The following is a 23,711-nucleotide window of genomic DNA, read 5'->3' as shown; positions in this document are numbered from 1 at the left end:
AAAATGTGTGAATGTAAAACAACGTTTTTAAACTGATTTTACCACTGAATAATTGCACTTGCTTTGAGAAAATTTGTCTTTTATCATACTGCACTGCCAGATTTTCACTTTAAGTGTACACAAATAAAATAAACTACCAGAAGACTTATTATGTTTTTGAAAGATGTCTCCTGTTCATCAAGGCTGCATTTATTAGATCAAAAACAGTAAAATAATTTTATAATTTTAAATAGCTGTAGTCTATTTGAATGTATTTTGAAATGTAATTTATTTCTGTGATACAAAGCTGAATTGCTCCAGTCTTCAGAGTCACATTATCCTTCAGAAATCCTTCTTATATGCTGATTTGCTGCTCAAGAAACATTGCTGATTTTTATCAATGTTGAAAACATTTAAAATTAACAAAAACATATACAATAAATATAAAAAAAATGGAAAATTATAGATTGTTTAAAGCTAGTAGATTTATCTTACTGATCCCAAACTTTTGAATTTGTTATATCTTTAATGCAAGTAAATTTTGTTATATATTTTTTCATTTGATTTTAACTTCTTTTAATAAAAAAAAATATAAAATAAAAAAACAGACAACTTCACAGCTCAAATAAATCACATTTTATATGGAAAGTACGATCTCAGATCTCTGTGTGCCAGTGGCATGTGTGTGTGTGTGTGTGTGTGTGTGTGTGTGTGTGTCACACATCAATTAAAGCAGTGCATTAATATAGAACGGTGATTAAACTGAACGGTTACAGTGGTGTTCAGTACTGTCACACTGTATATCTGTTATTCAAGAAACGTTTGAAAAGTTTAAAAAAACTATTTAAGAAAAAATCCTCAGAAACTATTTACATGAAAATCAAATATGCTTTTTGTTTTTTATCGTATCATTTAAAAATGTACAGAAATCATTGGAGCAGTGGCACAGTGGTTTAATAGAAAAATGCAAAATGGTATGTCATGGCAAAAATGTTGCCGACCCCTGATCTAAACAATACGCTAATAATTTAGACAGCTTTACACATCAAATAACACACATGGAACATGGAACTGGAACATTTATTCAACTGTGTGCACTTAGAATCAATACTGATAGAAGCAACAATGTTTCTTGACAAGAACAGTGTTCTCTGCTAAACCTAAAGTGCTGTAAAGAAGCATTAAAGAGGCTTTATTTTAAAGGGAAAGTTGGCAAGGTGAAGCTGAGTGTGTGAGGTGTGTTTAAGCTTTCAAGTGAGTGCAGAGGTCAGGAAGAAGTGTTCCAGTATGTGTGTGTGAGTGTAGTACTTTAACATGTGGTGTTTGTGGGGAAGTGTGTGTTCATTATGCAGGACTCAAGGGACAAATCACACACGCTAAACACACCTGATCTCCATGATGACCCGTAACCGCAAATCTGGCCCTGCTGTCTGCAGCTGTCATTTATCTCAACACACTTTCATTCTCCTGCTCTCATGTTTTTTCACTCTCCCTTTCTGTTTTTTTTTTTATATTCCTCTAACCATTCACAAACACAACCGTGCCATAAGATCAGGCTATATGAGGACATTTCACGCTACTATTAAATTATATAACATAAAATAATGTTGCAGATTAATTAATAGAATCAAATTAATTAATTAAACAAGATACTGACCGATTCTTTAAAAGTGCCTTGATCAATTTTGATAACCGCTGAGAAAAACTTTATTTTAAATGGTTAATGCTGAAACTAGACATATAGGCCTTCTTTTATGTTCATTTCATTGTTTTAACAGATGAAGGTTACACACAGAGCTGGAGTAATGCAGTGTGTGTGTGTGTCTCGGTGGAGTTTGTGATCTCTGGAGGTTCTCGGTGCATCTGTGTTGTGATTAATGACCGTCTCTCCCCTCAGAGAGCGAGACACAGCACAACAACAGCTCAATACGGCCTCATCTCATTTCTCCTCTGTTCTCCTCTCATCGTAGGTCTCTCCTCTTCTCTCTAATCGCTCAAAAGTTGCTCTTTCGTAACTCAGCGGAGACCTCATTATGCTTCGTTTAAGTATCATCTTTGTTTCAGATATTTCTTGTAGAACTTCTTAGGGAAAATAATTATACTGTAGGTACAAATAAGACCTTTTATCACATGGAATCGATTAAGAAATGATAGAGATATGAAAACGTATCTGATTTGATGCCATCACATGAAAATAGATAGATAGATAGATAGATAGATAGATAGATAGATAGATAGATAGATAGATAGATAGATAGATAGATAGATACATAGATAGATAGATACATAGATACATAGATACATAGATACATAGATTCTTTCAGTGTGCATCTGCTTTTTTTCAATTATTTTTTTGTCCAGCAGTTTGATCATTTAGAAAGTAAATTTCTGGAAGAAAAACGAATAGTGACACTTGCCTAAGCAAAAACGTGTGTGTGTGTGTGTGTGTGTGTGTGAAAGGTATATATAGCTTTGGGACTCGGTGACATGCTCCGATGGCCCAGTTCTGTCTGTTCAACGGCCCACAACCCTCCCTCATTCTGTGTGTGTGTGTGAGAGAGAGAGAGACAGAGAGAGAGAGATCATTTTCCATCAGCCCAACTGCGCAGAGGAATTTTTCCGCTCTTGTGTCTTTATTTAAGTGAGCGGCAGAGCTTTGATGGCAACACAAAAGAAACAGACAGAACGACTTTATCTGCTGAAATATTCACACAGCCATTTGCTCTTCAGAAACACCCTCAGATCTCACACACACCTCTCCAACCTGAGCAGGAACAGGAAGTTGATCAGAGATCAGAGTGTCGGGATCAGAACATAAGGAGGTTTATAGCAAAAAAAGGAGATTTGAGGGCTGTGTTCTTAATAGAATACCAGTTTACGCTGAAAGATGTCAACTATTTTTAGCTACATACATTTTAAACTGTCAAGTGCTTGTTGTTGTTACATGACATCACTACATTTAATATTTATCCATCAAATATATAATTTCGATCAAATTTAGCTGAAAAAACATTTTGTTCACAATCTACTATATGCTTTCTGTTGTCTGATTGATAGTTCATAATTCTTTAGCAAATAAAAGGCATTTTGGTGTCATTGTAAAAACATCCTTCTTCAGCTTGTGTCTTTTTCCTGTGAAATTTTTCAGATTTTGTAAAGCAGGTAACCCAACTGCAGCAATTTGCATATTTTTGCTCAGTTTGAGCCTCTTAATAAAACTGGGGTGTTTTTTTTATGTATGAGTATGAGTTACATTTTTCATTATATCATACTATATGAGCCATTAAGACCTGATGTATCAAATATGATATGCAACAAAAAACACTAATAGATTTTTTAATGTTCTGTTTAGATTTTATGCTCCATTTCAAAGAAATTGATTTTCTTACAAATCTTCAATATGTCAGGCTTTACAGGGTTAAATTGGTTAGTGGCTATTTTACTTGTCATAAATAAAAACTTAAAGTTGAATCAAATTTCAAATGAAATAATGAATATGATATGGGAAAATTCCTGACATTTGTTTTCCTGCATTATCCATCACACTAGATACAGTAGGTCAAGTTGAGCACATTGCATTGTAGGATACAAATACAGCATGTGTGTGTGTGTATGTGTGTGTGTTGTGGGGGGGGTCTGTCAACTGGTAGTTTCACTGACTTAATTAACAACAGCAATTGTGCCAATTATGTTAATGAGACTACTAATGCCAAGCAGTCAATAACACAGGCTACACGATGTGTGTCTGTGTGTGTGTGTGTGTGTGTGTGTGTGTGTGTGTGTGTGTGTGTGTGTGTGTGTGTGTGTGTGTGTGTGTGTGTGTGTGTGTGTGTGTGTGTGTGGTGTTTGTAATGTTGTTATCATGAAAGTTTAGTGTGCTTGAGAGTGCTGAGTGGTTGTTACACTAGTAATCTACTGACAGATGATTATCCAAACACAATAACAGATTAATAGGATTCAGTCTTTTTAACAATATGATGGTTTTTGTGTGTAATCTTTTTTTTTTCTCATTGAATGTCCTCCTAGTTACAAGGCTGAATATCAAGCAAAATCATTACACACACACGTACAGTATATAATTATTTTATATACTGTATATTTATATGTATATAATTATCATTATACGTACAGCATATCATTTATTTGCTTAAAATACCACATTGGACTGAATCTTTTTTTATCATGTATTTATTTATTTGTTAATTTTTGCCATTTTGTTTGAATGAAGTTTTATTTTTAATGATTTAAACCAGTTTCTAGAGTGGTGAAACAAAGTTAAAGGAATAATTCAGCCAAATATTTAAATGTGATGTTTATCTGCTTAACCCCAGGGCATCCAAGATGTAGGTGACTTTCTTCAGTAGAGCACAAATGAAGATTTTTTACTTAATGTGTTGCAGCCTGTAAGTCATATAATTTAAGTGAATGGGAATCACGGCTTTGAGAGTATTTATTTCATTTTTCACACAGAAGAAAAAGCAGCCAGACTGTTCTTCAAGTTCCCTCTCCAGGCGGTAACTCAACATTACGTCAGCTAAGACGTATATGGGAACTCCTCCGTTCTCCACTTTCACTGAAATCTTATTGGCTAATGCCAGCTGGGGGCAGCTGGCCAATTGACGCGAAGCATGCAAATACTGACAGGTTCGCGGGCAGTATAAATTGCATGGGCGCGAAAATTACGTCAGAATCTCTTTCTTCACGCTAGAAGTTTTATCTTCACGCTTAGAAGTCTTATAACCATCGTAGAAGTTGCATTAGAGGATTACTCACCGTTTCCTCTCCGCATCCGATGGCTGCTACTTGCCAGATTTGTGCGGGTCCCCTTGACCCGCAGGACCCTCACCAGTTCTGTGTTTCCTGCCTGGGCCTCACCCACGCCGAGGCAGCTTTCACGGATGACACGTGCGCCCACTGCGCCGAGCTGCCAGTGCGCGCCCTCAGAGCCAGAAGGGAACTGACTCGGGCAACAGCGGGGATGAGGCCCACTGCCGCCAGCGAGCCGCTGGTGGGCTCTCCCCCGCTTCCCAAGACGAGTTCGATGCTGTCAGCTTCGCAGACGATAACTTCTGCACCCCCCCCCCAGCCCGTCGTGAACTTCGTCGCCTTCGGAGCTGGTGAGGAAGACGACTCCATGTCGCTCTCTGCGTCAGAGAAGGATTGGGCGACTCAGTCAGACCGCCCCGACCACGAGGGCCCTGCAGACCTCCAGGAGGAGCTCGTTAGGATCCTCGGCAAGGCCGTCACAGAGCTGGACCTCTCCTGGAACGCACCTGACGAGCCTGTGAAAAGTAAGCTGGACTCATGGTCTCTCCAGTCGAGCCACCGCCAGGCCGCATCGAGGAGAAGAACCCCAATCGGCACGCACCCACTCTGCCACGCAGGCCATGTTCGCGCTCGTGGATGGGGCGGAGGCCCACGGGTATGTGCGCATGCCCCCCGTCGAGGAGACCGTTGCCGCGTACCTGTGCGCGTCTTCCTCAGCGTTGGGTTCCAACCGCAGCCTGCCCTCCAAGCCGTGCAGGTTCACAGCCCACCAGGCGGACAAAGTCTATGCTGCTGCTGGGGGGCAGCTTCTGCCCTTCACACCATGGCTATACTCTAGGTGTTCCAGGCGAAGCTACTTCAATCCATCGATGGCGGCGCGGTTGATGCTGACATCATCAGGGATCTGCGTGCGGCAACTGATCTCGCGCTTATGGCTACCAAGTGCTCCGCTCAAGCCATCGGCCGTTCCATGGGGTTCATGGTCGTCCTTAACAGGCACCTATGGCTTACCCTAGCTGACCTGAATCTGTCTGTTGCGTCAGCACTCTGAGACCGTGGAACAGCATGGATATGTTCAGCCCAGGAGTTCCTTTGGGTTTAGGTCTCAACAGACGCGTTAACTTCAGGCTGGGGAGCAGTGTGCCTGGGCGTACCGGCCTCAGGCCTGTGGTCGGAGTCACAGAGAACGTGGCACATAAAACGTTTGGAATTTGAAGCGGTTTCCTTAGCCCTGCAAGCCTTTCGGTTGAAATTGGAGCGGCAACATGTACTAATTCAAACTGACAACACGTCTGTGGTCTCGTACATAAATCGCCAGGGAGGCGTGCGCTCCATAGCTCTTTTCAAACAGGCAGCGAGTCTCCTGTTGTGGGCGGACCGACACTTTCTCTCCATAAGACATCACATCCCCCGTATCCTGAACCGCGGAGCACACATGCTTTCGAGGAATGGGATTCCTCAAGGAGAGTGGAGGCTTCACCCAGGATCAGTTCATAAGATTTGGGATCGATTCGGGAGAGCGGAAGTGGATTTGTTTGCCACAAGTGAGAACACGCACTGTCAGACGTTCTTCTCACTCCCCATTACCAGGAGATGCTCTGACATCCCGCTGGCCGGAAGCCAGACTTTATGCATTTCCTCCAGTGAAGATTCTGCCTATGGTTTTGTGCAAAATCAGGGAGGAGAGAGCGTCAGTTATACTCGTGGCCCTGAACTGGCCGAATCAGCCCTGGTTCGCGGACCTGAGAGAGTTAGTGATGACTCCTCCATGGCAAATCCCCCTCAGGAAGGACCTGCTGTCTCAAGCGAACGGCGCGATATGGCACCCCAGCCCCGAGCTGTGGAACCTTCATGTGTGGCCGCTGCAGGGACCATAAACGAGCAGGACGCTCTGCACTCACGGGTGCTGAGCACGCTTACGGAGGCTCGCGCACCATCTACGAGACGCCTCTACGCTCTGAAGTGGGGAGTTTTCACAAAATGGTGCGAGGACATTCAAATTGACCCGGGGACCTGTTCCGTGTCAGATGTTTTACGCTTTCTACAACACAGAATGGACTGCGGGAGTTTGCCATCCACGCTGAAGGTGTATGTGGCCGCTATTGCCGCTTTTCGTTCCCCGGTTGACGGGCAATCGATCGGTAAGCATGCTCTGGTAATCAGTTTTCTCAGGAACGCCGTGGGATTTAGCTCTAGTTTTGAGGGCTCTAGCTCTACCGCCTTTCGAGCCCTTAGCTTTGATTGGGGTTAAGGAGCTTTCCCTGAAGACTGCCTTGCTTCTTGCTCTCGCCTCGGCGAAGCGCATTGGAGACCTACATGCATTTTCGGTGAACGATGATTGCATCTGTTTCGGACCTGGCGACTGTAATGTCACTCTCCGGCCGAGACCAGGTTATGTTCCGAAGTCACTCAATACACCATTTAGAGCACAGGTTGTTTCACTGCCCGCCTTATCTGCTGAGCCGTCAGCCTCGCGTGATGCTGATGCTCAGAGAGCTGTTTGACCTGTTAGGGCTTTGCGGATGTATGTGGATTGCTCGGCCGCCTTTCGTCAGTCGGACCAGCTGTTTGTGTGCTTTGGTGGATGTAATAAGGGACGTGCTGTTTCAAAACAGAGACTTTTATGTCTTGCTGCTGGCTGGTCTTCCCAGAACACATTCGCCAGGTTTTACAAGCTGGATGTACCCTCTGTAGCGTCACATGTACTTTCGGTGAGTTAAGTTTTATTCATTCTGTTATAACCAGCTATACGGTAGTTACCATGGCTGCTAACTCTGTGTTATGGTTTTTACAGTTTATGCAGTTGTCACCCCAAAGCTGTCGACTCTGTGTTTAACTCTCATGCTTGAGTGCTTTTTGTGTACAGTGTCTGCCTGTTTAGTGCGGGCTTCACATTTATTGCATGAAGATATGCAAATTTCGTTAGGGTCGGAGAAGATGTCTCATTGGTCTAGTTCCGCCTATCAGATGCGAGCTCTCTTAGCGACACGGCCATTGGCTAGAACTGTCCTGCTTATGTGTGGGGGTGATGGACTCCTTTCAGGGCTTATCTTCACTGCTCTCACGGCGGGATTTTATACAGTTCCCATATACATCTTAGCTGACGTAATGTTGAGTTACCGCTTGGAGAGGGAACGTCTCCGGTTACTATCGTAACCTCGGTTCCCTGAGAGGCAGGAACGAGACATTACGTTAGCCACCGTGGTCGCTGTTTGATCAGCTGTGCTAGCGTTCAGTCGTGATTCTGACATAATTTTCGCGCCCATGCAATTTATACTGCCCGCGAACCTGTCAGTATTTGCATGCTTCGCGTCAATTGGCCAGCTGCCCCCAGCTGGCGTTAGCCAATAAGATTTCAGTGAAAGTGGAGAAGGGAGGAGTTCCCATATACTATATACTATAGGAATATAGGAATAAGACATAATTCACCCCAAAAATATGTGATGTGGTTGAGGATTTGAGAAATGGATTTCCTCAGAAAAAAAAGATCATAAACATGAGTAAGTCTCTTTTTATTTATTTATATACTTGTACTAGTTTTTCACATAACGTGTAAACATTTTACTAGTTAGACTTTTTCCAAAGACTTTTTCCAAACTATAATTCCTGACTAAATGTATAATCAAGTGAAACATGAGGTTTCAATAACAATATACAATACTATACCATTCAAAAGCTTGATGTAAATAATATAAATGTAACAAATAGATAACTGTAACAAATGTAAAAACAATGCTGTTCTTTCAATTTATTCCACCTAAAAATCCTGAAAATTATTCTCAGCTCTTTTCAACATTAATAATAATGATAATAATAATAACAATAAATGTTTTTTTGTAGAAAATAAGAAAAGTTATATGATGTCACACTTTTCCGTGTGTGAAGATGTTGCATATCTCAAATACATGAATGAATGTTACGGAAGTGAGGTAAACTTCAACAGATTTCCCCTCTCAGGGAGTAGGGAGCACTGATCACTGTGTAGGGAACATGTCAGTGGGAACAGAGTTCATGCATGGAGCTCACTTCTAATGAGCTGATTATCTGAATCCCATGCAATATATGCAGAGCTTGGGGGCGAGAGTACTGGAATTGAGAACCGCTGATGGAAGTGAAATGGAATCACGGCTTTGAGAGTAAAAAAATCATACACAAACGTCTGAAGCCATAAGAGAAACATACAAAATGTGCAGAGCAGACTGCAACGGTTTGAGTTAAAAATCTTCGTTTGTGTTTTCCTGAAGAAACAAAGTCACCTACATCTTGGACGCCCTGCGGGTAAGAAGATAAACATCACATTTTCATTTTTGGGTGAACTATCCCTTTAATAACCACAAATATATTAACATCAACAAACATATGACAAAATTGTGAAATATATACACTGTTCATAATCTCATTCATAATCTTAATGGTAATTGGTTTTTCAAGGGTTCTGGCTGGTCAGACTTATTTTAGTTACTAATAATAAGAGAAGAAATTAAATCAGCATATTAGAATGATATTAGAAGGTTCATGTGACACTGAAGACTAGAGTTATGACCCTGACAACTTAGCTTTGCATCACTGGAATAAAATTTATTTTATTTTTATTTTTTTTAAATATGTTTCAATAGAAAAGAGTTGAATTAAATAATATTTGAATTTAATAATATTTCACTATATTTCACTATATTAAAGTGTTTCAAAATATAGCTTGAAGTCCTTGAACAGCACTCATATTGATATAATTAAACCAATAAATTATGAATGTAATCATTAATCAAACGAACGCATTTATTTTGTTATATTTAATTATGCCAAAATATTAATAGTTTATATTAATAAAATATTAATAATTAATCCAGAATTACTAGAAAAATAATTTATTTAAATATTTTTCCTTTCATATATTTCTGCATGTCATTTTTAGTAATGGTAGGCTTTGTTTTCCAGTGATGTTTGAAGGAATGTTTTGTTTCTCTAAGAAGTTCATGAAAAGAGTTCCTCCAGCTGAGAGAATTCCAGGGCGGATCTCTATGTCTGTTCTCTGTGAAAATAGAAAAATATCTTCACTGCATTCCTCAGATATCTATGTCACACAACACACACACACACCTCGGCCTGCAGATGACACTTCTGGAGGAGCCTGTCATCCGCAGCGTCAGATCACAAAAAGATGAAAGAGACATAAACTGATTCTACTTTTACTGTCTTTCTCTCTATCTCGCTGTAGATACAAAAGAAATCAGCTCAATGTGGCCTGGCATGATTGTTAGAAACACATTATTTCCAGATGATCCAATATGATTAATCGTCATGAATTCGGAGGAGATAGCAGATCAAACTAAGAGAAGCAAAAAGTCAGTTCACAAATAAAAGAGTTACACTTTCACTAAAATTTAAATTCTGTCACATTTATTCACCTTCTTGTCGTTCCCAACTTGTATGATTTTTTTTCTTCCGTGAATCACGAGCTGTGTGTGTGTGTTTTATCTTCTGTACTTGTTTGAGCTCAAGGTGAGAGTAAATTCCAGGTGTCTGTAATAACAATGTTGGGTTCTGCTTCAAATCCTCCACCGCTAGAGTGTTATTAGTTGATGAAATACAGTCTGATTATTGACATCTGTAGGGCATACACTGATGTTCTCAGTGTTGAGTTGTAGCTATGTTTATTCTATAGAGAGATACACAGGTTTGCTGTGAACTCAGATGTCAAATTGGACAAAAGTCTGCAGATAATATACACAACTCTTCCAAAATAACATGCATTGATTTGTTTGTTTGTTTTTTATTTTAAATTAAATTACTAAATATGCTTTTTTTTTCACTACACCTATGCTACTACTACTGTGCTTAGTTATGATTGGCCAGTTCTGTCGCTCGGAATGACCATTAGCATAGATGCAGACGAAAGCTTGCATTTTCCGTCCTTATGAGTTATGTTTAATATTTAATCTGCTGTACTAGGACGTCTATGCAGAGTGCAGGGCAATATCATGCATTTTACATAACCTAGGTGGAAGTTGTAGCCATGGTGGATTATTCCTCTCATTACACCCAAACTCTCCATCAGTTTCTTCAGTCCTTTGCATGAAGACATCCATAACATTGCTGAATAAAGCAGGTGTGAGATTAAAGTAGCCGTGCTGCATGCGCTGATCATAAGCTCGATCACTGAATACGCTGCATAATTCACGATAGCCCACTTAGCACGCATGTAGAGCACTTCAGCAGCATTGGTGAGTTCTTACAAGCCTCTGCTGGGAGCTCAGCCTCATGTACCTTCACCGAAGCCTATATATTACAGCCACCCACTTCATTTCCCATATGGAGTGTTCCTTGATTGCGAGGGCTCGACGATGCTTGCTTGAATCCAAAATGAGACTGTGTACAATCTTCAGAGCTCATGAAAGGATGCGGGTGTCTTTTCTGAAGAGATGTGGGTTTACAAAGATTTAGGACACTAAAGAATTAGAGCTGTTATTGTGCTTTTGGGCCTCGCACACCTGGAGTTCTGCTGAGAAGAACTTCAGCAAACATTTAAATGAGTTTTCTGTAGTATTGCAGGTAGTGTTTGAGAGTGTGTTTTTATACCGGAGAATAAAACAACCTTAGACTTTACTGATAGTGTTCAAATACCTCCCCTACAGGGTACAAAATTCAGGATTAAAAAATCGTCTGCCTTTTAATTCATGAGTGTGAATTTGAATTGAGTTGGCCGTGACACACAGAAGGGTAATTGGAATCTGAAATGGAATGACAGAAAGAGGAATAGCTTATTGAATTGCTTAATTTATTGCGTCATAAGAAATTTATATGTCTGTCTAGCTGTCTGTCCATCCTACCATGTATAAATAAAAGTGTAACTCTGAGTATATACACTGTAATTTTAACTAGAGTTAAATGATCTAAAAATATTTAATGCCGTTTGAATGTTTAGAATGTTTTGAAAATAGGCAGACAGAAAGATTCTAAATACATTGATTCTATATTATAATACATATTTAAACACAGTACAATATCTAAATAAATACCATTAGATTCTAAACACATACTGTATGCAGTTGATCCCTCTTTGCACTTGTAACAGTTTCCACTCTTCTGGGAAGACTTTGCACAAGCTTTTAAAGTGTTTTTGTGAGATTTTTTGCTCGTTCATCCAGTAGAGCATTTCTGAGGTCATGCACTGATGTTGGATGAGAAAGGTTTGCGTGCTATCTCTGTTCCAGTTCATCCCAAAGGTGTTGGATGGGGTTGAGGTCAGGGCTTCCACACCAAACTCATCCACCCATTTCTTTATGGAGCTTGCTTTGTGAACTGGGGCGTAGTCATTCTGTAATAGAAAAGTGTCTTCCCTTAACTGTCCAAAATATCTTATTATGCTGAAGCTTTAAGATTTCCCTTTAATGGAAATAAGTGGCCAGGCCCAACACCTGAAAATCAACCCCATACCATCTCTCTCCTCCACCAAACTTTATAGTTGGCACAATGCAGTCAGGCAGATAACGTGATGCGTCAATTCCACAGAACAGGTTTCCACTGCTCCAGAGTCCAGTGTCAGCTGCTTTACACCACTTCATCCAACGTTTGAAATTGTACTGGGTGATGTGAGGCTTGCGTGCAACTGAAAACCCATTCATGAAGCTCCTGCAGCATTTTTGTGTTGACATACAGTACAGACCAAAAGTTTGGACACACCTTCTCAGTCAAAGAGTTTTCTTTATTTTCATGACTATGAAAATTGTAGAGTCACACTGAAGGCATCAAGGGCTATTTGAGCAAGAAGGAGAGTGATGGGGTGCTGCGCCAGATGACCTGGCCTCCACAGTCACCGGACCTGAACCCAATCGAGATGGTTTAGGGGTGAGCTGGACCGCAGACAGAAGGCAAAAGGGCCAACAAGTGCTAAGCATCTCTCGGGGAACTCCTTCAAGACTGTTGGAAGACCATTTCAGGTGACTACCTCTTGAAGCTCATCAAGAGAATGCCAAGAGTGTGCAAAGCAGTAATCAAAGCAAAAGGTGGCTACTTTGAAGAACCTACAATATGACATATTTTCAGTTGTTTCACACTTTTTTGTTATGTATATAATTCCACATGAACCTACAATTTTCAGAGCACATGAAAATAAAGAAAACTCTTTGAATGAGAAGCTGTGTCCAAACTTTTGGTCTGTACTGTAAATGCCATTGGAAGTTTGGCACTCTTCAGCTATGGAATCAGCAGACCATTAGTGACACCCCTACACATCATTCCCCATTAGCATTCGGTGACCTGCTCTGTGACTTTACATGGTCTTCTGCTGTTGCTGTTCCTAAACACTTGATGAATGGACAGACAGATAGACAGACAGAAAGACAGACAAACAGACTTGGGCATTTCTATTAAGTTTATATATTTCATCATAATTGTGAAATTCCTCTACAATGCCTTGTTATTTCTTCTGAGACTTGTTAAAACAGTAAAACTACAGCAGTGTCTCTCATTACCTCTCAGTAGGGATGCACAGAATTTTCCAGAACGAGTCCAATACTGATACTTTTATTTTTGGTACTTGCCAATACCGATACCTGTATTTTTATGGTATTTGTAATAATTTCCTTCAGTTATTTTCACACTTAATTGTGCCCATTAAAAAGTATTGTACAAGCTTATGTTATTTTACTGTTATTTTCACTGTTCATATTCACCTCATCTTAATTTAATAGCACAGTGCACATTAGAGCTGCTCCATTACAGCGGCACAGTACTGTAATCATAAGATGTTGTCCTGTAATAATGCAGGGAACCGCTGGTTATACATAAAGCTTGTAATAGCAATAGACATATCTTCTGAAATATAAGTTATATTTTTGTCATCTGAAACGTGCTGTGACTTATACTCCAAAGCAACTAATATAATGCATTTATTGTCAAGCAAGCAAAACATGCGCAATGTGTGCACAATGAGAGAGACATGTATAGTCTAGCACATCTAATTTTTTGGTATCAGAGCAATTTAATGAGTATGAGTACAGAAGCGCAGTAACAGTTTCGGTGCATCCTTCCAAGTAAAGCTGTTTAAACCTTCAGATGCACACATGTGCACATTTACACATTTACTAGTTTCTCAACCTTCAGATCAGTATATTCCGTCCTAAATAAAAACTTTTTTAAAACGCATTTGCCCGGCGGGTACAGGAACTCTGTTCTGGCAGTAAACACCAACAGGAGAAAATGAGCAGGTGCGTAAGAGCATCTCTCTGCCTCTTTCATCCTGTTCAGCAGACCAGTCCCTGCAGAGAGAAATCAGGCCGTCCAGAAACAGCCGTGATTGGGCCAAATGTGAGCTTCACAGAGGCACGGCTGCGAGAGATAAGGACCAAATGTCAGTCACGCTCAAAGAGAGATCACTACAAACATGCAGTTTACACACGGGTGAAAGTACACAACTCATCGAAAGTTGGACACACTTTTTACTCAGTGAGTTTTGTTATTTAACACATTTTAGAGTAGTAGTAAAGTAATCAAAACTACATTATTGTGTCTTTTCAAGAAATTATGAGTGGTGTTTGTCTGTGCAAAGTCTGGTCTCTAAATAAGATTCAGCTCTCTCCTTCAGTTTAACCCTCTATTTCTTTCCAGTCATTTTGATCTGGAGAGGATTTTAATTGTCTTAAAAAAGACAAAGTTAATTTCATTGCATTAGACTAAAACTTATTGGGGTATAACAATTACCCCAAAACTTTAGATTTTTTCCCCCACCTTCCAGGCATGGGGTGTTCCAGGTCAGAAATGACCGGCATTAAAAAATAGCTTGTAAATTTCTAATTTTCCTGTATTATTACCAAATCTTGGATTCAGTCTTTTTTATCAACTTGTTAAACCTCAATAATATGAGTTTATGCACCTCATTTCTGCACCTTTGCACCTCAATCCAAAAATAAATACTTGTGCTTATTGAAATAAATACATTTGACAAAAAGATTGAATCCAAGATTTGGTGATAATATAGCACAATTAACTAGTCATTTTTAAAATGCAGGTCATTTTTGACCAGGAACATCAAATTAGGTGAAGGATTTTCAGCATTGCATGAAGGGTTAGTCATTTTGCTTGTTTTTGTCATCCATTAGACTAAAATTTTATGTCTGCAATTAAAGTTACATTTTAAGGTAAGAGAGTTTATTTGAATTCAAACTTTTAATTTTGAGCAAACAAACTGTAATATGGAGATCTAGTCTTAGCAAACTTGAGCTTTTCGAACAGTATAGAAGTTCCCATATATGTGGACAGTTACACTGTCAAAAAATTAAGTTCCTCTTCTGGAACTTGAGCTGTGTCGAAATGCTACGGGGAACACGTTTAGCGTGAACGACTGAATATCCTGTGTAACCTGTCCATTGGAAGAGCATGACGTAACGGGCGGGGTGACGTAAGCGATCAGGAAGCTATAAAAGCATGTGCTGTGCAGCAGGTGTCAGCTTCGCGTCTTTCAGCAAGCACTCTGTGAGTGCATGTTATTCTGTCTTGTCAGTCTTATTTATTGTTGTTTATCACTATAAGCTCCTCAAAAGTAAGCAATAGTATGTCAAAGAGCAAAGCTAAGACGAGATATCTAAAGGGTGAATCCAGATCGCGTTTCAGATTGTGTGTTCCTCCCTGCCCTCCCTACATCACGTGTGGGGATACACACAGTCTGTGCATGGTCTGCCTGGGATCGAAGCACGCTGATTCGGCTCTTGAGGGAGCCAACTGCCCACACTGTGTACGATTGCCAATGCGGACGCTTTGATCCCGGAGGGATCTCCTTGAGAGGGAGTCTTCGCCAGCATTCCTTTCGGTGCCGGTCCCGCTTTCGCCGAGGCAGAGCGGCACCTGAATTCACTGGGTTCACAGAGATCTGCTGGAGGGAATGGAGAAGGGCCATCCCTATCTCCTACCTCAACTTCCAGATCTGCCCGATCTCTGGGTTCGGAAGCCTGAGCTGCGGTCCTTCCCCCTAGTAATGGCCACGACGCACCGCCTTTCTTTCTCCGAGGAGATTGACATGGAGGGCGTCGATGAGCTCGCAGTTACACAAACATCAGCTGCATAAACATCAGTTGCACAGACATCAGTTGCACAAGCATCAGTTTCACCAGCATATTATGCCTAAATATTATAACGAGCAGCATTAATGAGGAGCGCAGCTCGCACAGTCAGCTCTCGGAAAAAAAATAAGGGGGCTGATTGTGCTTCTCCGCATATCTGGGGATGGCCTGGAGACGGCTTTTCCTATCTCCACCTAGATATAGAGTTCGCTCTCAAAGCTCGAAGCCCGTGCTGTGGTTCCTTTCCCCCTGACTGTGAACTTGTGGCTGCAGCTATTTATCTCTGAGGAGATTAATATTGTTTGTGTGACTAAGCGTCCCGTGCGGTGCAGAGGCAACGCCTGTATTACATCATTTTCATTCTTTATGTGAATCTTACCAATCCAGACTGTGTTTACTTGTCTGATTGGTTAGCTGCATTCAATTCTGAGGAATTAAAGTCAGTATTTACAGTGTTGGGAAGGTTACTTTGGAAATGTAATAGGTTACATATTACAAGTTACCCTGTTTAAAATGTAATAGTAGTGTAACTTTTTCAATTACTTTATTAAAGTAATGTAACTAATTACTTTTGAGTACTTTTTGATTACTTTTCTAAATTTGTGAAAATTAAATAATAATAAATAAAAGCATATATATCAATTCAAATACAGTTATCTAATAAGCATGTGTCATATTCTGTATAATAAACTCCTGAAACATTGGTGTTTTTTTTAAACTGCTGTCTCTTTGTATATGATATGATGATAGTTTTCTCAAAATAATTAAAATGCATGAAGTGACACAGAGCAGTTCTAGAAATTATGTGTATGTGCTCGTGTACTTCTATATTGAGGCGGCAGAGGTCTGTGAGCTTCAGTAGGCCTATGTGTAGTAAATGAAACCATGTCTTTGCCATTAATTTTCAGGAGGGGCGGACTGGGAAAAAAACTCAGACTGGAAAATTCAAACTCATACAAACAAATTCATGGACAAAACTATTTTTTTTTATGGACCTGACATAAAAAAAGTTTAAATCTTTAATTTGGGGACATGCAAAATAATTAAAAGTTATCTCCTGAACTGCACCTTCACTTCCATTTTTCTCTTCAGTCTCTTTATTTTGCCCTGTTATCCATCTCTCTCATGACTTTAATACTCAAGATTGAACAAAACTATACTTTACAATACAATACTCTACAATACTACAATATGTTTATAGAAAAATCCTAATACTGTACACGAGTCATGTTTTTCCCTTACAAAAATTGACCATGCTTTTATTAGCCTATATAAAAATACAATAACCTTGTTTTGTTTTTTATTTTGCAAATGGATTTGTATTTATTTTTAAATAAATAAATTTGTAAAATAATTTTACATTTTTGGTTACCACAGTTAAACAATAGTAGCTAAACATTTTCTCTGGATTTATAGTAAAATAATAAAACGTTAATAATAACGTTTATAATAATGATGTCCTTTAAATAGTATTTTGAGTGATGACTGATGAGTAACGTGCTGCTGCTTGATCAAATAAATAAAAAAACAAAGACAAAAAAGCATCTTTACAGATGAAACGGACCTGAAACCCTGAACAGTAGTTCTGCTTCTCTGCTCCAGCTGTGCGCTTCCACAGTCCACTCTATTTTCTCTCTCTCGCATTGATTACTCTGAGTCTAATCCAAACCGTTTGGCGGAGGCGCGGAGAGCGCGCGAGTCATGACTAACACTTCATGACTTTTTAGAGATTTAATTATTAAATGGCGGATTCGCAAATGATCGCTTTAGTACATTCGGCAGGCAATTATACAATAATAATATTAAAATAGAGGACCAAATCGGCTGCCAGGCCACCGGGAATTGTCCTGGTTATCCCGGTGTCCAGTCCGCGCCTGATTTCCACAGACACGCGGAACGTGCAGGAGTCATATATTGCATTTTTGGAGCTTAATATTCACAGACACTAGTCGATGTCATGTTTTGATTCAAGTGTACTGACCTACTTTTGATTTAGTCATCCAAAATGTGGCATATTCCGTCCGCGTTAGGCATTTCGTTTTTATGATTGGATTCTATGAACCAGACTGTATTTCCGCATCCCGGAAATTATTAGGGCGTATGTCTCATAATAGTCAGTGCAATTTGGGAAAGAAATCAGTTAAATCTGTATGTGGATGTGTGTAAATATTCAAATGTAATCCCCTTTGTAATCGTTAAAAATTTCATAAGTAACTGTAATTTAATTACTCATTTTTTCTTAGTAACTGTAACTAATTATAGTTACATTAATTTTGTAATTAAATTACGTAACGCCGTTACATGTAACTAGTTACTCCCCAACACTGAGTATTTATCTGACTATGAGAAGTTAGATATGAATTGTATCACAAGCCAGACCGTGTTTACTTGTCTGCTTGTTTGGCTGCATTTAATATTGAGGAATTAAATGAGGCATTTATCTGACTATGAGAAATTAGATATATAATTTTTATTTTTGATTCTTAATCTGAATCTTACCACACCAGACCGTGTATACTTGTTTGGTTGTTTAGCTGCATTTAATTCTGAGGAATTAAATTCAGTGTTTATCTGACTATGAGAAGTTAAACATATCACTTTTGATATGAATTGTATCACAAGCCAGACCGTGTTTACTTGTCTGATTGTTTGATTGCATTAAATTCTGAGGAATATAATGACATTTATCTCGCTTTGAGAAGTTTTAAACTGTATACTGGAGGGGCTGCTGGGCGGGAGCAGCCCCCTCCGTATACCAGCTCCTTGTATAGGCAGGCACAGAATCAGAGCATTGCGGCCCACGCTCCCCCGCGTCGGGACCGGAGGCTGAAACAACGAGATATCGTTCTTGCCCACATGGGGGAGCGGGTTTGAGACTGAACGCCAGAAAAGTGTACTTTCTCCATTACAGAGGACCACTTTTCTAGGCGTAGTATGGGATTTGACCACGATGCAGGCACATCTGCCTCCTGCTCGTATCGAGGCAAGTCACTCATTGTCAAACAGTTTCAGAGACTGCTGGGTCTGATGGCAGCTGCATCCAATGTGATACCTTTGGCCTGCTGTACATGAGACCCCTACAGTGGTGGCTCAAAACCAAGGGATTTTCCCTGAGAGTGAACCCACTTCAAAATATCAAGGTCACACGGCGATGCCTCCGTGCCTTAGACACGTGGAAGAAACCTTGGTTCTTGAATCAGGGCCCGGTGCTGGGAGCACCTTGTCGCTGTGTAACGCTAGTGACAGACGCGTCCCTCACGCGTCCACCCTGCCCACGGTCTGTGCCTGGCTGGGCCGAGTATGGCTCTCAGATCTAATCTCCTCGACGGCTCTTCATGGGAGATTACGATCAGGACAGATCTACTCTCACAGGCGCAGGGCACGATAGTTCACCCTCGCCCGGAGTTATGGAAACTATTGGTGTGGCCCCTGAGGGGGCACAGCTCAGAGTATCTGGTCTCTCAACCGAGGTTGTAGAGATCATCCTCCAGTCCAGAGCTCCCTCAACGAGGAAACTGTACGCCCTGAGGTGGAAACTCTTCACCTCATAGTGCAGAGACCGTTAGCTTGACCCAGCTAACTGCCCAGTCGGTACAGTTCTGGAGTTTCTACAAGCCAGGTTTTTTGCAGTGTTGACCTACTCCACCTTAAAGGTTTACGTGGTGGCCATTGCGGCCTGCCATGTCCCTCTTGGTGGACAATCAGTGGGAAGACACCCCCTACTGACAAGATTCCTCTTCGGTGCGCTGAGGCCGAGCCCGGCATGGCCAAAGCACTTCTATACCCTCGAGCGGGTTTTGTTCCTAAAGTTCCCTCTGTCAGACCACAACCGATAGTACTGCAGGCCTTCTGCCCTCCTCCCTTCCGGGAGTCCAACGAGAAGAAGCTAATTGTATGTATCCAGTTCGAGCGCTGGACACACATGTCCACAGAGCTGCCCTGTGGAGAAAGACGGAACAACTGCTAGTGTGATATGGTCCCCCCAAGTGGGATTTTTCCTGCAATGAAACAGAACCTTAGTCGTTGGATAGTTGAGGCTATCAGTGTTACCTATGAGTCCTCTGGTCTCCCCTCGCTGATGGGAGTCAAGGCTTACTCCACACGGGGTATGGCGGCCTCCAAGGCCTTCTTAGCAGGTGCGTCCTTGCTGGACTTCTGCAACGCTGTGGGGTGATCCATGCCCTCCACTTTCATGAGACTCTATGGTCTAGATATGCAAGCCAAAGTGCCCGGCTCTTCTGTTTCCTTGTCCTAAGTTGTGCTCTTCGGATACACACTAGGCAGGGATTTGGTAGTCTGGCAGCATGGGCACCACGTTCCCCGTAGCGTTTCGACGCAGCTTGAGTTCCTGAAGAGGAACGTCTCAAGGTTATGTAGATGTAATCATGGTTCCTCGAGAGAAAGAGACGCTGTGTCTCAATGCCATACTCCCGTCACCCCTGCCGGCGCTTGCTGGTACTCGAAGCTGATGCCAGCTGTGCGGCATGTGCTTTTATAGCTTCCTGGTCGCTTACATCACCACGCCCGTGACGTCATGCTCTTCCAAAGGACAGATTACACACAGTATTCAGAGTCACTCACTCACTCACTCACTCAAAATGTTCCCTGTTGCATTTTGATGCAGTGTCTCGTTCCCTCGAGGAACAATGGTTATATGCGTAACCGTGAGACGTTTCTTTACTGCATCTTTGTTCTCATGAAGAACCTTTAAAATCCATTGAAACTTTCTATTCCAGAAAATGTTCTTAATAGTGGAAAAAGGTACTACGGTTTATTAAAATGTTCTTCACTCGAAGAAAAAAGTTGTTCTTTTAAGAACAAAAACTGATCACTGAAATGTTCTTTGGTGAACCATGTTCTATAACATGCGTTTGTGGATTTTTCAATATTTGTTATTTACCATTTACAATATTTACTATAAGGTTTTGTTCATATTTTGAATTTAATTAAATTGTTATACTTTCAGTTTTCATTTTAATTTTAGTTTCAGTTTTAGTAATTTGTTGTGTTTTTTCATGTAGCTTTTTTTTTAATTCGTTTTTTAGCTATTTAGTAATTTAGTAATTTTTTGTTATTTTAGTACTTCATCTTAAAATAAACAATTTATGAGAAATGTTGCCTCATCAGCATTTGGTTTTAGTTTTAGTCTGTATTTAAAAATAATAACCCTGGTCTGTAAAAAAGTCACATGATCAGTGGTAGCTCATTTACTTACAGTATATTTGATTAGCGATCTATAAATAGATCAGAATCTGAAATATGTGTCCTTCATTTAACGTGCATCAACTTTTCTCTTTTTTTCTTAGTTTTGTTTTCCACTGCTGTAGGTGTGAGCTCATGTTTTACCATCTGTAGGACTGTGTACACTGTTTTTAGAGCTTGAATCGGGAGGAGTTGCAGATGAATATTTGAAACAGGTGTTGTATACAACAATATGTTCTCTAACAAGCACAGCGGGATGACAATACGAGCATATTGAGAACAACTATCAAATACAAGAGTGTTTGTGTGTGTACCTGGGGCCGTGAAGGCACTCATTTTCTGATAATGCTATTGTAGAAATATGTGCGTGTGAGTTAAGGTGACAGTAGCACTCAATACAGTAATCTGAAGGTTTAGTTTGACAGCTGGAATTTGGGTTACCTTTGCTAGTTGTTATGAGGTAAAATGTATAGGGTACATGCACGCATGAGTGCTAATGTGTTTGTCACAGCTGGAGAGCGTGAGCAGCTGATTGGTTGAGTTTCCCTCCTGCTGAGCCAATGAGAGGGTGATATTTTTACCCTATTCCCTCCAGACGAGCTCTCAGCAGCCTTCAGGTACACCGCTGTGACACATTTACACACGCAAACACACACATCTGCATCTCACTCGCCTGATTGACATACTGTTGCATTAATGCATCAGATGTATATGTGAAGAGCTTGTAATGCGAAGGCTATGTTCTTGCTGAGCGGCAGAACTGATGACTTCTCAACAGTTTCTGTATATCAAGACATGTGTATCTCTGTTGTAAACCTAGTGAGCTACCTAACTAGGCAGCATTTTAAGGCATCATTGACTTGGCTGTTCCAAACTGTAGGCAGGATAATGATGCCACCTTGTAACAAAATCTAATTCCGGACCAATTCTAAGGCAGCTCTACATTTATAAAACATTCCCATAATGCAGTGGTGTCAACTCAGTGAAGAAAACTGTCAGGAGAAAGTACAGTGTCTCTTCTGCTCATCACGGCTGCATTTATTTAATCAAAAATACAGGAAGAACAGTAATATTATGAAATATAATTATTTCATAGAGCTGCTTTCTATGAGAATATATATTTAAAATAAATGTTATTCCTGTGATCAAAGCTGAATTTTCAGCATCATTACTCCAGTCTTTAGTGTCACATGATCTTCAGAAATCATTCTCATATGCTGATTTGATGCTTATCAGTGTTGAAAACAGTGGTGCTACTTCATATTTGTGTGGAAATGTGGTACTTTTTTAGGATTCTTTGATGAATATATATTTTGTGAAAATGTAAAAGTCTTTAATTAAATTTTTGATTAATTCAGTAAAAGTGTCAATTTTAATTATGCGTGTGTGTAAGCGGAAGAAGATGGATGGATGGATGGTGTGTGTAGGCAATATATGTATACACACACACACACACACACACACACACACACACACACACACACAAAGTACCAGTATACAGTACATGATTCATTCAGTATTACATTCTGATACTGTAGTAATAGCATTGCTTAAAAAAAACATCCACTGAAAATTGACAATTTTATCCAATATTTTTGTGCTTAGAATTATTTTGAATAATTTAATTAAAAAATGTAAATCAGAATGAAGGCAAATCTTTTTCTCTTTTTCTTTTCTCACTTTTTAATTGTATATACTTACTGCAGTATATCTCATAATTCAAAATTCAAAACACAGGTCCTCCTTGAATTAAAACTTGCATTAAAAAATGCGTAAGAAAATGTCCCAACAGCTGATTGGTCGAGATGTGATTGGTCAGTTGTGTAGTGAACTGTCTGCTGTTCAAAGTCCTTTGATTTTGTGACGTCCTCAAGATGCTCTCCAAGTAAAAGCACCAGCCACTTCCTGTTTCTTCCCTATGCTTTCTTGAGATATTAGCAGGCCACTTTTCTGATTAAACACTGTGTCTAAAAATACCCTCACAAGTCTTTTGCCTGCATGCAATTTCCTTTTAATATCTCTGCAATGTTCTTTTTCTAAAATGTGTGCTATCATTTTACAAAACTTCTCAAGCTCTGAGTCAGTCATGCCCTGAGGAGTTAGCTTTGAAGCTAGCTGAAACGTTTGATAACAGACATTGCATGAGGATGTCCTGATATTGCGAGTCCCGGAATGGCCCATCAGGTGTAGCCGTATGGATTTCATCTTTCTGTCTCTGTGCAGGTGGAATGGCTGAAGAACGAAGAGATTATCGATCCAGCAGACGATCGGAATTTCTACATCACTATCGATCATAACCTGATCATCAAACAGGCGCGGCTTTCTGACACCGCTAACTACACCTGCGTCGCTAAGAACATTGTTGCTAAGAGACGAAGCACCACAGCAACAGTGATTGTCTATGGTGAGTTTAGTGTTACTTGTGTTCTTGGAATAACTGTGCCGTGATACAGTGAAGGTTTCAACAGGCATGAAATAAAAAGCTAATAATGAATTAATATAAAATGTAAAATTAGTGTTAAAATGAATTATTTTTACATAAAAAATAAAAAGCATGAAATCAAAAACCATGTCTAAAAAAGTCCAAAAAGCATAGCATAACAATAAAAATAGACAAAAAATTACAAAGAAGGCTGCAGACTATGAGGGTGAAAAAACACCCAAAAAAAAGCAAATGTGGTATGAAAACCACACACACACATATATATA

General features: G+C 40.1%; 1 protein-coding gene across 2 annotated transcripts in view; it reads left to right on the top strand.

The window, feature by feature from the left end:
• Positions 1-23,711, top strand: part of LOC132140036 (netrin receptor UNC5C-like) — a 135,397-nt gene that overhangs the window by 68,876 nt on the left and 42,810 nt on the right. For both annotated transcript variants that reach the window (XM_059548805.1, XM_059548804.1), the window contains exon 5: positions 23,226-23,406. In XM_059548805.1, the coding sequence (XP_059404788.1) occupies positions 23,226-23,406 (181 nt within the window). The remainder of the gene's footprint in view (positions 1-23,225; positions 23,407-23,711) is intronic.

Source organism: Carassius carassius, chromosome 4 (assembly GCF_963082965.1).
Source record: "Carassius carassius chromosome 4, fCarCar2.1, whole genome shotgun sequence".
Taxonomy (NCBI): Eukaryota; Metazoa; Chordata; class Actinopteri; order Cypriniformes; family Cyprinidae; genus Carassius; species Carassius carassius.
This window is presented reverse-complemented; position numbering and strand designations above follow the sequence as displayed.